The following is a 13,654-nucleotide window of genomic DNA, read 5'->3' as shown; positions in this document are numbered from 1 at the left end:
GCTGCTCTGAGGCTGTGTGTGAGAGGGCACTGGGGAGGAGGAGGAGGAGGAGGAGGAGAGATGGCTACTGGCTCTGTGACAGGGAGTCACGCTTCAGGAACCTGCAAGAGAGGGGAGGAGAAAAGCGACACAAAAGCGTCCTACAAAGGAACAGACCCGACCACAGCTGGAAGGAAGGCAAACCTTTGAATCAGGTCCTTGAAATACAAGCTGCAGGAAGCTAGAACATTTTGGTGGACTTCAAACTCTCTGCCTTCAACAACAATTTTCAGGTCTGTAAACGCTTTCGCTCTGCGCTGCTGGTTCAATTCCTTCAACATTTCTGCAGAACAGAGAAGACAGACAGGGCCAGGTTCCCATTAAGAGTTTTTTTTTTTTTTTTTTAATTAAATTTTTTTTTCAAGAAGTAGAGAAATAGGAGAATACTTGACACTGTTTCTTGGCAAGACTGGCTCAACACTGACAGTCAAAAGAAGTCACAAACATAATGCGTAAACAAGCAGCAACTGGGAGGGGCTACACAACCAAAGGAACAATGACTTTCAAAAGCAAAAAAAACAAATACAGAAAAACGAAACAAACAAAAAAAAACCCCCAAAAAAACCAAACCCAGAAGTTGAAAGTCTGGGAGAAAAGATTCCCATACTGACACCCGGAAACAGAGAGAATACACCATCACAGACAACTAAAAACTGTAATTTAACTATGGAACAAGTTCTCCAAATGCCAATGAGTGCTGATGTATTTGATACCAAGTAAAGCACGGCATTGTGATGTAAGATGGGCTGGATATGGTTCAAAGGAATAAAAACCACAAAACCTGCAAAAACAGCATCCCTTATGTTAGACACTCACAGCCATGGCTGGGGAGAGCTTCTTAGGGAGGGGCCCCCAAGAAAGGAGGGGTGGAGTGGGGGCCTGACGAGCACTTCCCTTTCACACTTCTGGGACAGATGCAGGGTTGGGGGGGTAGGAGGGGAAGCAAGCAAGGGGCAGGGATAGTCTGCACCTCCTCCCACTTCCTGGGTCATCTCAGGAGCCCCACCCTTCACCTGGGTCTTCAGCACCGGGGAGCCTGGCTTGCAGCCCCACGAGGTCCCAGGAAGTGGCCTCAGGGGACTTCCCACCCTGATGCACACCTACCTTTGCCTGGTGGCTTGGCCACCTGGGGCCAGCACAGAGAGTGCCCCAGGTCCATGGGCTCCGAAACCGGGGATGTCAGAAGCTTCTCCCAGACCCACATCAACGCTCAGAATGGGGCAGGAGGAGAGCCTGACAGCTGCCCTGCTCAGTTTATATAAACTCTTTCACTTGCAAAGTTAAGGCCTTCAGATGAGCAATGCTCCCAACAGCCTCGCCCCGCCGGCCTGTCCCCCGACCCCACGGGCCCATGGACAGAGCCTGCCCTTCTCAGTGCTGGTCGCCGGACATCAGAGGTCCAGATTCTTGGGCCAGAATGACCTAGACTGTTCAGCAGGTGAATGGGAGAGAGTGGTCTGCAGAACTGAGCCCCACCCTCTAAGTCCCCCACCGGCACCTCAAGCCCTCCGAGTGGGTGTTTGCTGCACCCTGACTGGTGTTCCGGAATTACCCTCCAGTGTGTCCTGCTCCAGCCTGACCAGTCATCTCTGTCCTCTTGGGCCAGCATTGGGTGCCTGCCAAGATGCCCTGCTGAACCCAGCTCCTCCTCTGACACTATGACTGTGGACAAGCCCCGGTACTTCCTGAGCCTCTGTTTCTATGTCTGTAAAATGCGGATGGAGGCTCCCATTCTATCCCCAGAGCTGGGTGAAGATCGGATGCTCAGGCCCGGGGATGGCCAAGGGCTTGTGGGCTTTGAGGTCAGCCAGGCCCTTCTTTGAGAGGACACACTGGGCTCCAGCTCTGCTGAAGACCAAGGAAGACAGTAGGAACGGGGTGGGGGGCCCTGGAGCATACCCCACATGGGGGACTGAGGTGGTCGGGCAATGCTGAATCACTGTCCCCACCAACCCCACATCAGGCTGAGCTGGAGTCGCTGCAGGGCACATGCAGGGGTGTGTGTCTTGCGGGGCCATTGGCTGGGGTCTCTAAAGGCTCCCCGTGGAGCCTGGAGCAAGGGAAACCAGCAGGACCCAAAGCACCAGTGGAGGGCGTGGAGGGCACCTGTCGGGTAGATACGGGGGAACAGACTCAAGGGCTGGGGGAGAGACAGAGATGTGATGGGTGGACAGGAGGGGTCAGATCCCAAGAGCCTTGTGAGGGGGCTCGAGCTTAATGCTATGGGCACCAGGGAGTCAGCAGGGATTCTGTGCAGGGGGGTGACAAGGGTAGACTCTGGCAGCTATGGCAGAGGCAGAATGGGGGGCAGGAAAGCACCCTGTGGAGAGCTGGGCCTCAGAGCCAGGCCTGAGCGAGAACCTGAACTCTGCCTCCTATCAGTTGGGTGACATTGGGAAAGTTACCCAGCATCCCCAAAGCCTCAGTTTCCCTCTCTGGTGAAGGTTAAAGGATCTAGCCCGCGGCAAGCTGTTAGCCGTGGGCCCAGCACATAGTAAACACTCAACGGTGGTAATTTTGTTGTTTTTGTTGATGGTGGTGATCACTCTGCAATCCAAGTGAGAAGTGACGAAGGCCTGAACTACAACGGTGACGGAGGGACAGAGAAAGACAAATATTTAGGCTGTGGATGCCATGGCCATCCGTCCTGGAGGGACCATGGCAGGGTGGGGTGGGTGTGAAGACCATGTCCAGGCTTCTGGGAGGGACGTCGGGAAGGGAGGGGGTGATGAGTTGAGTGGTGGGCCTAGGGTTAGGGCTGTGGGAGGCCTGGGGAGAGGTGGCAGTGGGGACGTGCAGCACACTGCGGGGGTGGATCCCACACAGGAAGGGCCTGCAGGGTGAGGCTGGGTTAAGACTGAACTGCTGCGCTCACACATCAGCTCCAAAAAGAGCCACCAACGGAATTCATTCCCAAACCACGAGCCAGATGGATGATGTCATGTTTTTGAGTGAAATCCCTTGGGGAGAAAAAGAGTTCTGGGCTGGAATTCCTGATTCTTGTTCCAGCTTTGCCACTAATTGGCTGGGTGACCCTGGGCAACTTGCTCCAGCTTTTGGTGCTCAATTCCCTCAAGCACCCACGGGCACCTGCTCTGGTGGCCCCAGTTGTCACGCTGCACTGAGTGATGGATGCAGTCCCACATGCCTCCTGAGTTAACCGTGCTCAGGGGACCGGGAGAACACAGCGCTACACAGAACGCCACTCCTGGGCCCAAAGCATTCTGAGTGTTTTGGAAGATTTTATTTCAAGCCAAGTTTCCAGCAATGATTACATCTGCAGCCCCAGACCCAGCCTCAACGCCTGCTGCCCTGGAAATCCCAGGCCGGATCTGAGAGGTGGTGCTTGGAGATCCAGGTCATCATAACTGTAGGCTCTTTATACTCTCATTTTGTGGAAATCTGGATTTAATAGCTGGGCAAGATTACTCAGTTTCAGAAGAATTTTTCAATTTATGAAAGGGCTCACCAGGGGATTCCTTTTCACAGCAGGGCCCCAAGTACATTCAAAGTATTGATCAGCTGGTACGTGCTTACTGTTGCCCCCTGAGTGCCCAGCTGGAGAGCTGGCATTTCGGGACATTATGACCGAGGATCCACGGGAGGAAACCGGTATTGGCTCCGGGCACAAACTGCCCTCCTGCCCACGCCATATTGGCAAGGACAACTCCTTAATGTCTGAGGGGCTTGGAGGCCTGTGGGTTCCTGGGGAAGCCTTTGGACAAGCCACTCCAGTGCCCAGGTTGGACAGTCTGCAGGCCTCAGGGCAGAGCCTGGCAGGGGCTGCGTCTTCAGAGTGGACTCCAGCCGCACGCATCCCAGCGCCCTGCAGAATTTGGCTGCCTTGGGCTTGTGAAGGAGGAGAAGTCTTGACCTCAAGGTCCCTCCCTGTTGGCTGGCATCAGGGAGCTGTTTTCTGGTCTTCTCTGCTTTGAGTGGGACCCCACACCCTTGCCTTGCCCACCCAAGTGGCTGCCCTGTGCCCTTTGCCTTGCCCCTCCTTGGGGAACTCCCCTGACTCAGACCATCTGGCAGAAAGCTCACACCCACCAGTTTACTAGGCTTCTCCCTGACCCCTCCCCATCCAGTCCTGCCTCTTTTACCACCTAGAAATCTCTGCATCGATTCTCCACCAGTGGCGCCATCCCTCACCTGAGTCATTGCAGCAGCCTCTAAGGTCGTCTCCCTGTTTCTGGCCTGTTCCCCTCCAAGCTCTCTCCATACATAAGCCTGACCATCAACCTCTGCTTTTTTTTTTAATATTTATTTATCTGGCTGCGCCTGGTCTTAGTTGCGGCATGCGGGATCTAGTTCCCTGACCAGGGATCGAACCCGGACTGGGAGCTGGGAGCTCTGTGCTGGGAGCTCGGAGTCTTAAATGCTGGACCACCAGGGAAGTTCCCATCAGCCCCTGCTTAAATAAACTTTGCAAGGCTGGGTAGTGGGAACAAGGCCCTCTGTGATGCCTCCCCCAGCAACGCCCAGCTCCTCCCCTCCCGGCTGGGCCCTTCACTCCCCACTGAAGCCTCACTGCACCCCAGGCATGTCCCCCTCCATCCTTCACTCATCTCTCTGTCCCCCTGCCCAGATCTTTCTTCCTCCCTGCTTCTTCTGGCTAATTACCATTTTATCTTGCAACACCAGTTAAAGTATTATTTTGTCCCAGGCCTCTTTGCCTCTCTCCCCTATTCCTGCCAGATACCCTTGCCCTCCGCCCACCTCGGCGTCCTGTGCTTACTTATTTAGAGCATACTATGTAATTATTTATTTATATGGATGTCTCCTGCACTAGATTGTATTTTCTTATTTTTATCTTCAACAATTAGCGCAGGTCCTGGCGTGTATATATATAATCGGTATGGTAAATTGCAAAAATTCTTTGCAGCCCCTCCCATCATCAAAGGGTGGAGTTATTTGCCCCACCCTTTGGATCTTCACCGGCCTTATGACTTGTTTTGGACCCTAAAACATGGTTAAAAGGACACTGTGAGTCTGAGCCACAGCCTCAAGAAGCTTCACTTGCTTTTGCTCATTTTCTCCGGACCCCTGACACCACCACCATATAATCATGCCTGGGCTAGTCTGTTGGAGGATGAGAGACCACGTGGAGCAGAGGTGAGCCCTCACAGATGAGCCGCTTACACCAGCCAGCCCCCCACCAATATCAGCTGAGCCTGAGCCAGATCAGCTGAGCCCAAGCCAAACTGCATAATCTAAATAAGTGGTTGTTGTTTTAAGCCACTAAACCTTAGAACTGTTTGTTATGCTGCAAGAGCTAACTGATATCAAAGGCATGAACAGATGATGAACTCAAGTGCTCAGAGAACTTCCTCTGTGTCAGTCTCTCCCTTGCTGGTGCAGTTTGAAGTTAATTTTTTTTGTTGTTATTGTAAAATTACCATCCTAACCATTTTTAAGTTCAGTAGTGTTAAATACATTTACACTGCTGTGCAATCAATCTCTAGAACTCTTCATCTTGCAAAACTGAAACTCTGTACCCATTAAAGAACAACTTCCCATTCCCCTCTTTCCCCACCACCTGGCGATGACCATTCTACTTTCTGTCTCTAAACTCGACTACCCTAGGTATCTCATATAAATGGAATCATACAGTATTTGTCTTTTTGTGACTGGCTTATTTCACTTAGCATAATGTCCTCAGGGTTCATCCATGTTGCAGCATATGTGAAAATTTCCATCCTTTTAAAGTTGAATACTATTCCATTGTATGTATTGATCACATTTTGCTTATCCATTCATTTGTCAGTGGGCACCTGGGTTGCTTCCCCCTTTGAGTTCTTGTGAAGAGTGCTGCTATGAGGCTAATTCTTAACCCCACACAGACATCTTTAAACACCCCGTCTCAAACTCCATTATATGTGGTTAGGGTAAACCAGCTCTGTGGATCCAGCAGTAAGTGGCGTCAGAGGGAAAGGAGACACTAGGAAGGGTCTGCCTGGGGCTGGATGCTTTGCTTAGAGGAGAGTGAGGCCGCAAACAGAACCAACATTGGAAATGAAGTTGCAGCCAAACTTCTGCATATTTTTCACTGAACGACACAAGTTATTTGTCAGAGACTAATGGGCTCGTTCCAGCTGGACTAGAAGGGCTGTCTGAGGTGGTAATAAAGAGGAAGAGATGTCAAATATTAAAAGGCAACGAATTTCAGTGGCTTTGCAGTGGAGTCCATTAAATCAGAGCCCCGAGAAAGGTTGTGCGGCCAAATAATTTTTTTCAGAGCTCAAGTAAGAACCCAGCTAGGTGATAAATGCACCTGACTCCACTGGTATTTATGACACCTATTTGATAAAGGACCCGAAAAAATTATAAACTCAGAGCAGCTGTGAAATATACTGAGATAGCACAGCAAAGACTCTCATGCACACCCAGAGGGTAATTCATTTGGGACCAGGAGCCTGACATGTGCCGACACCGTGGGGACAAATGAGGGCTTTACACAAACAGAGCCTCCTGCTGCTTCTGCCATAGCCGGTCAGGGAGCCGCCAGGCTGCCGAGCTGGATGTTGCCCTTCCTCCTCCTCCCTCTCCCACCCATCAGATATACACATCTCCCATTTCTCCGCTTCCAAAGAAGTGCTGGGCTCAGAATCAGCCTTGAGAGCCAGCTGGGCTCCAGCTTCCTGGTAAGATGGAATAAAACGCCCCGTGGGCTGCACGCCCAGCCTGAGTCGGAGGGACGGGCCTTCTACTGGGAAGTCACCCAGTCCCAGTCCCACCAACCTGCGGGCAAACCCTCCCAGGAAACGGGTTTCTCTAGAGCAGGGAAGTGTGAAAGACTCAGGCTTCTTGCCTGACTTAGCATTTTAGTAAGGAGACCTTCTGGTTGTCCTGCCGTCCGAATGGAAATTTCTGCCATTTATCTGAAAGGGAACAAAAGCCCTAAGAACAGTTGCCACCTCTCACCAGCCTGCCTTTTCCATGTCGTCCAATGCTGGGTGACAGACCTATTTCTCAAGCACCAAAGGTCTTTTCTCTCCCTACAGTCCCTGCCCCAGGACTGCCCACCAGTAGGTGCTCACTAAGCATTTGCTCTGCAGAATGAAGTTTACATTACACTTGGAACATTCTTATGCCCTCCAAGATGATATAAAAATCATTTAAATTTTTCCCCTTCAGTTTTTTTGAAACCCACCTAAAACTAACAGAAACATCCCCCTGTCTTCCTCTGTCTCTTAGAGTCAAGGACTGACCAGAGGCAGCTGCCAGCCTGGGCATGGGGGCAGCATGACCTAGAGACCTAGATTAAGCCACAGAATCACCATGACTGCCTCATCTACAGGCCCACCCAGGCAAGGAATGCCTGGTCCCTCATACCCAGTGGCTCCCAGAGCCTTCTAGGACCTGTTTGTAACCTTTGTTTATAGCTTCACTTCTATGCATGTCCCCACATACCCCTCAGCCCTTTCTCTAAGTTCATGCCCGCTAGATCGTGTTCCTTCACTTTGGTTTTTCTCTCTGCCCCTTTGGCCAACTTTCCCCCAACACTTGTTTCTTAGGGTCTCATCCATCCCCTAAGCCTCAGCTTAAATTCCATCCTATAAGAATTCTTACCGAGTTCCTGGATCACAGACCTCTCCTGTGGTCCCAAGAGACTTTGTTGGTGTCTCAAATGCAGTAGAGATCCCTGGCTGCCTAATTTCAGAGGAATGTCTATCTGTCTGTCTCCTTTCTAGGCTGCGATCTCCTGGAGGGCTTGCTTCTCTGCCCCACCGCCCGCCCCCCTCCCCACTGGACACCTGACACCATGTTTTCCACAAAAAGTTCCTTTCTGATTGGAATTCAGGGTGTGTTACAGACCAGATGCAGACATGTTCTGGGTGGTAAGAATAACTTCCCCAAAACATGATCCAAAAGAACCATTTGAAATGTCACACTTGTGTGGAATCAGACGGAAAGAATGCAAAAATCAAGCCCCTTCTAACTTCAGGAGACACCAGTGTTAATAATAACGATGATGACCCCACACTTCGTATGGCATCTATGGCTGCTAAAGCATGGTTACATTGATTAGATCCTCCTTGGGGAGGGATTTATCTATTCTGCTCAGTGCCAATGGCTTTGAAGGCCTAAAAAGCCCTCCTGGGAAAGACTGACCACCCCACCAGCTCTGCTGAGCACAGGTGCAGCCTGGATCCCTCAAGGCAACTCTTCAAAACAGGGGGCTTCACACGCAGTGGTCAGAGAGACGTGGTCTTCTCAACTTTCCAGGTTCCCAGCTGCCTGGATGGTAAGACCTGCCCACATGTAGGCTAATAACTGGCCACCTTCACTGACAGCTCTTGCCTTGTGATCTTGGGGTAGGAGGCAAAGGGAATGGTATTTTGTTTGGGGAGGGATGGGGGAGGCTGGGGGCAGAGTGTTAGGACCCCAGCACCAGCCTTGAGGAGCCTGGCCACAGGGTGGTCATGGCAGAAGTGGGGGCAGACCTTTGGCTGAGCAGGAAGGCCACTGGGCTAACCCTGAGGCTGTAGTTGGAGGGAAGTGCCTGGTTAGGTCAACACTGGCAGCTGTTAGTCCTTCCTGCCCCAGTAAAGAAGGTGCTGCCTGGCTCCTTCTCCTGCTTTGAGGTTGGAAGCTGAGGGGGTGACGGGAATACTCTGAGCAGGAGAGGGTGAAAATGTCATGGGAGGAGGGGGTCAGAGAGATCTCGGGAAAAGACCAGGGCTTAGGAAGCTTGGTTGAGAAATGAGGTCAAGACCAGTGTGCAGAGAGCTCTGCAAGGAGCTGGGACTCCAGGGTGACACGCTGGAGTGGGGAGGGCTGATGTGCAGTGAATTAAGCATCCAGGTGATTCAGGTCAGGCTGCTGAAGGTAGGGTTCACAATGACCTGGTGGGAGGCCAAGGCAGATGAGCTGGGAGCAGCCAAGTGGTCAAGGATTTTGGAGGGAAGGTAGAGTCCCCTTCAGGGGCTAGAACTTGGTTAGAACTCCCTCGGGGAGGCGGGTGCCCGTAGGGGTCTTGGTCCTCAGGATCAGGGGAGGATGAGACTGGGTCTGGCAGCAGGGACAGAGTTGAAATTGATGTCTGGGGTGGGGGTAGGGAGCACCCCCCCTCCCTCTGTGCTCTCATAATGCTCTGTGCCTCTGTGAACTGTGTTCTGCCTATAGTATATTTAGAGACACTGTTTCTTCTCCACCAGAGTGTAGATTCTTGGAAGCCAGGGCTGGTTCTTGGCTACAGGGACTAGAGTCAAGAGGCCAGGACAGACAGTTGGGGCCAAGTGAGAGAACCAAGTTCAGCACCTTGGAGAGCTCTAAGTGTCCAGGGGTCAGGGCAGAAAGCAGGGAGGGCTTTAGAGAGGTTAGGGGTGCCCTGCAGGAGGAGACCAAGTCCACAGCTGAATGAGGCTGAGGCGTGGACATCCCCTTTCAGAGGCAGACTCTGGGAACTTCAGATACCTTGTGTCTGTCCCACTCATTTATCCATCAAATGGGTGTTGTCTCCTGTGTGCTGGTCACTGGGTGGGGTCCCAGGGACACACATGAACGCACATGTTCAGAGATCTGGGGAGCTCACTGTTTAACGGGGGACACACTAAGTGACTGTGATGCCGGGTGAGAAGTTTTAGTGGGGCCAACATCGGGCAGAAGAGGAGCAGGGGTTGCTGCAGGGAGGCTTCCGCGGGGCTGGCAATGGTTTAAGGGAACACTGGAAAGATGAGTAGGAGCTGACCAGGTGGGCTGGAGGGGCAAGGTGTGAACCACACGTATGTACGTGTGTGTTTGAGTGAGTAGTGTGTATAAGTATGTGGGCGGGAACATATGGCGTGTGTGAGCACGTGATGTGTGTATGAGCATGTACGTACGCATGCATGTATGTGTACGAGCATATGTGCGTATGAATATGTGTGTTTGAGCGTGTGGTGTGAGAGGCAAGCCCATATCAGGCTGTGAAAGAAACAAACCCTCCCGAGGTCTTTATCCCACAGGAGACTGGGTGCCGTGGGTGGGTTTTATGAGAGGGAGCGAGAGAGTCAGGGTGGTCTCCTACACTCAGAAAGGCTGCTCAGAATCGACCGTGAGGGGTCTCACACCCCACACCGGGGCCCACACCCTCACGCTGCACCGCCCCCGTCACCCGGCCTTTCGAGTACCATCAGGCATCCCTTCTTCCCATGGCCACCTGCCCTTCCAACCCATTCTGATGCCCTCCTCTGAATTTCCCAGGTACACAGCCAACCACCTGAAGCACATTTGTCAGGTACCTTCAAGGTGCAGGGAACAGGGCTGCGAGCTGGGGTCGGGGGTGGGAGCTGCCGAGGAGCCGGGGCAGTAGATGAGCCAGACCATCCCCGTCCTAGGGTAGAGTGAAGCTCAGTGGGACACAAGGCGCCCATGGTGAGGAGCCGGATAAGAGCTCCATGGCCGTCAGCGGGGGTGCTGAAGTCCTCCTGAGGAGGGAGAAATGGGTGGCCTGGGGATGACCAGGAAGAGCAGGGGGCGTCGGGTGATGGCTAGCTATGTCACCGTGGAGAACCAAAGGCACACGAGGAGAGGCATTATTCTTAATTTAGCTCCCAGTCTAACACAGGTTTACTGAGGACCTACTATGTGCCAGGCCCTGGACTCTGAAGATGAAACCAGTTTCCATCCTCAAGGAGCTCACGGTCTGATGGGGGAGGTAGACACTGCAGTGAACACAGGTGAGTTTGGTTGCTTGGCGTTGGAACCCCCTTTCTACTGGGGAGAACCCCAAGATGCCTGGGGAACTGGGCCTTGTCCCTGTGGGAGTGGAGTGGAGGCGGCTCCCTGGCAGCCGGCATGTAGCCAGGAGGCCTGGGCTTTGCTGGTCTGATGCTGGTGCCCTGGACTTGGAGGTTCCAGGGAGGAGTGCAGGGCCAGCCAGCCATGGTGACTGTGGTCACTGGTGGAGTCAGTGGCTCAGTGGCACTTGAGCACCGGCGGGGGGAGATGTCGCCAGTGCAGAGTCCCAAGCAGACAGGCCCTGTTGGGGATCGGTCTATGCTGCCTCCGTTCCTGCCCCAATTCCCAGCCCAACTCCTTAGCCTCAAATAAAGATCTGCTCGGCTGAGCTCTGCCAGAGCTGTGGACTGTGGTTGGCGTCCCGGGACCCGAGTGGGACAGACACGCACGCGCCCACGTTACACTGTGTCGTATGCGGTGTGATGAATGCCCCTTTAGCAGAGCTGCCGAGGGCGTGGGGGGAGCACAGGGTACAAGTGGGTGAGGGGAGGTCTGTCTGTGCAGAGGCCTGGAGCCCCATGGCAGGCTGGGTAAGCTGTGCTTAGAACCTATAGACGGTAGGCCTGGGAAGGAAATTTAGAAAAGCCGTCCCAGTTGCCTGGGGCACAGAGGGGTGGGATGGATGGGGGGCAAATGACTGGGGGTGGTGAGACCCTACCCCTAGGGGCTGCTGCTATTGGGCAGGTGAGCGGTGAGGGTGGGGCCTGGTCTAGAGCCTGGAGGGCGGTGGAGGGGGCTCTGAGGCCTAGGGGGAAGCAGAACCACAGGGCTTTGAGAGTCCGTGTAGGGCTGGGGCCGGGGGGAGGATTTCTGACCGCTGTCCCTGACTTCGGAGCTCCAGGGTCCCCTCTACCTCCGGGTAAGGCCTGGGGCATGGCATTCAGAAACCAGGTGCTGGTTGCTGCTTCTGTTCCTTCTGCGTCGTTGGATGAGCCCTTCAAACAGATGGTCTCCAGGCCTTGCTTCTGGGGCTGCGAGGACAGAGGCCCTCCTCTGATGAGGAGCCATCAGCCTTTGTGCTATCCTGGGCTCTGCTACTACCATTTTACAGCTTTCTGTTTTACCTTTCATTATCTCAGGGCCAAGACGTCAGATTTCTGAATACACATGAGAATCTGTAGCTGGGACCCGCCAGAGAATTTGAATAAAGAGGTGTCAGTCCTGCGTGTATCCCCAGAGAGTACGGACTCAGAGCTCAACTAAGCAGTCGGGGAGCTGAGGGCGGCGGCTACCGCATCCTCCAGCACAGCCCAGCCTCCAGCAGAGAAGATGCGACTCCAGGTGCCCAGTCTAAAAAATGCGCCACCTAGTTTCTTCACCTGGGGCAAACGTGGAGAGTGCTGCCTACCCTCCATTCCTGGCCAGCAGGCAGCCCAGGGCAGGGGGAGCCCACAGGGGGCCCTGCTTCCCTCCTTCACCGCCCTGGATTCCCAGAGGGGCCTGGGCTCTTTACCTGGACTGGCCACCATGACGGCCCCATCCTCTTTCACCCAGGGGCCCTGCTGACCTGCTTTCCACCAGGCTCCTGGGAAGCCTGGGTGAGACAGCTGTCTGTGTGGGTGAGCAAAGGGGCTGGGCGGGGGAGAGGCGAGCGAGGGGCCCCAGAGCTTCTGCACCCAACACTGCAGACTCCAGAGGAGGGCGTGCTTTGGAAACAGAAGAGCAACAAGGACCCAGGTGAGGAAATGCTACCTCAAATAAGGGATGTAGAGCCCAACAACCAGACACAGTCCCCAAGCCTAAATTGTCATAGGCTGTATCCCGTGGAACCTTGCTCTGTTGCAAGCTTCCTGAAGGGAGTCTCTCCAAGGCTCCGGCCAGCTGGGCTTCGGGACAGCCAGCCCCCTGCCCGAGGAAGGGGCAGGACGGCACAGAGAGGGGGCGGGAGGAGGTGCTGGGGAGGATGGGGGACCAGACAGGAGAGAGACACAGGAGCGGGGAACTCAGGGCCCTCCCCCACGGTTCCAGCAAGTAAATCAATCGCTTAAAAGGATTTGGGAGAATTAGTGAACCGGAGCCGGGAGTACAATCAGCTCAGTTACCCAGGTAAAGAAGGAAATGAAACAGAAACCCCAGATGCCAGGGCCTAATGGCAGCTCAGAGCTCTGTGAGTCACATTGCAGGAGAAGAGAATTCACAGGCCGAGAGGACTTGGGGTGAGGAGGCAGGGCAGGAGCGTGCGTGCGTTTGGGGGGGATGGGGACCCCTCTCTGCCACACTTGTCCCTCTATATTCTTCTCGGAGGGGGTGTCTCTCCGTGGCCGTCTGGGTTTCCATCCATGCTCACCCCTCCTGAGGGCCTGGGCAGGGTCAGGTCTGGGGCAACACGTCGCCTCCTGTCATTTCAGGGGAGGTGAAAGCCTAGGCGATATTTCAATTTTCCTGTTGCTGATGGTCTTTAATCGCCACCATCATTCTAGGAAAATTAGAAAATTAGCATAAATGAAGAAAGTGGGGCTGTGCCCCCCAGGAGATCAGGGGACAGCTGCAGGGCCAGAGGGCCAGGTCTGCCTTAGCGTGCCCGGGCCAGCCCTGGTGTCACACCTGAGAGACACCATGGCCACCGGGGAGGAGTCAGCCCTGGCCCTGCCTCGGTGGGCCCACTCTCGGTGACCCGTCTACCAGCCAAGTGTCCTGCACTCCTGCCTGTCACACCCGTGGGGTCCTGGGTGCACGCAGCCTGTGGACGAGGCACCCCAGGCCTGGTCCCCGGAAAGGTCTCCGGGTGGGATCTCTTGACACCCCCTTCGACCCCGCCTCCTGCCTCCAGCTCAGCCTTCTCCCCTGCCAGGCCCTCCCTCTTCGGTATGTGATCTTCGCCTGCTGAATTCTGTCTCTGGTTAGACTGTGAGCTCGGGTGCCTTTCATTCCCCGAATTCACAGAGCCCAG

The 13,654-nt window shown here is 54.1% G+C and overlaps 1 protein-coding gene across 3 annotated transcripts in view; it reads right to left on the bottom strand.

The window, feature by feature from the left end:
* KLHL29 (kelch like family member 29) overlaps positions 1-13,654 on the bottom strand; it is a 103,861-nt gene that overhangs the window by 24,259 nt on the left and 65,948 nt on the right. For all 3 annotated transcript variants that reach the window (XM_028496657.2, XM_028496655.2, XM_028496656.2), the window contains one exon: positions 184-322. In XM_028496657.2, the coding sequence (XP_028352458.1) occupies positions 184-322 (139 nt within the window). The remainder of the gene's footprint in view (positions 1-183; positions 323-13,654) is intronic.

The sequence above is a fragment of the Physeter macrocephalus genome, chromosome 12 (genome assembly GCF_002837175.3).
Source record: "Physeter macrocephalus isolate SW-GA chromosome 12, ASM283717v5, whole genome shotgun sequence".
In the NCBI taxonomy this organism is placed as follows: domain Eukaryota; kingdom Metazoa; phylum Chordata; class Mammalia; order Artiodactyla; family Physeteridae; genus Physeter; species Physeter macrocephalus.
The sequence above is the reverse complement of the archived record's forward strand: the minus strand, read 5'-3'. Positions and strand labels throughout refer to the sequence as shown.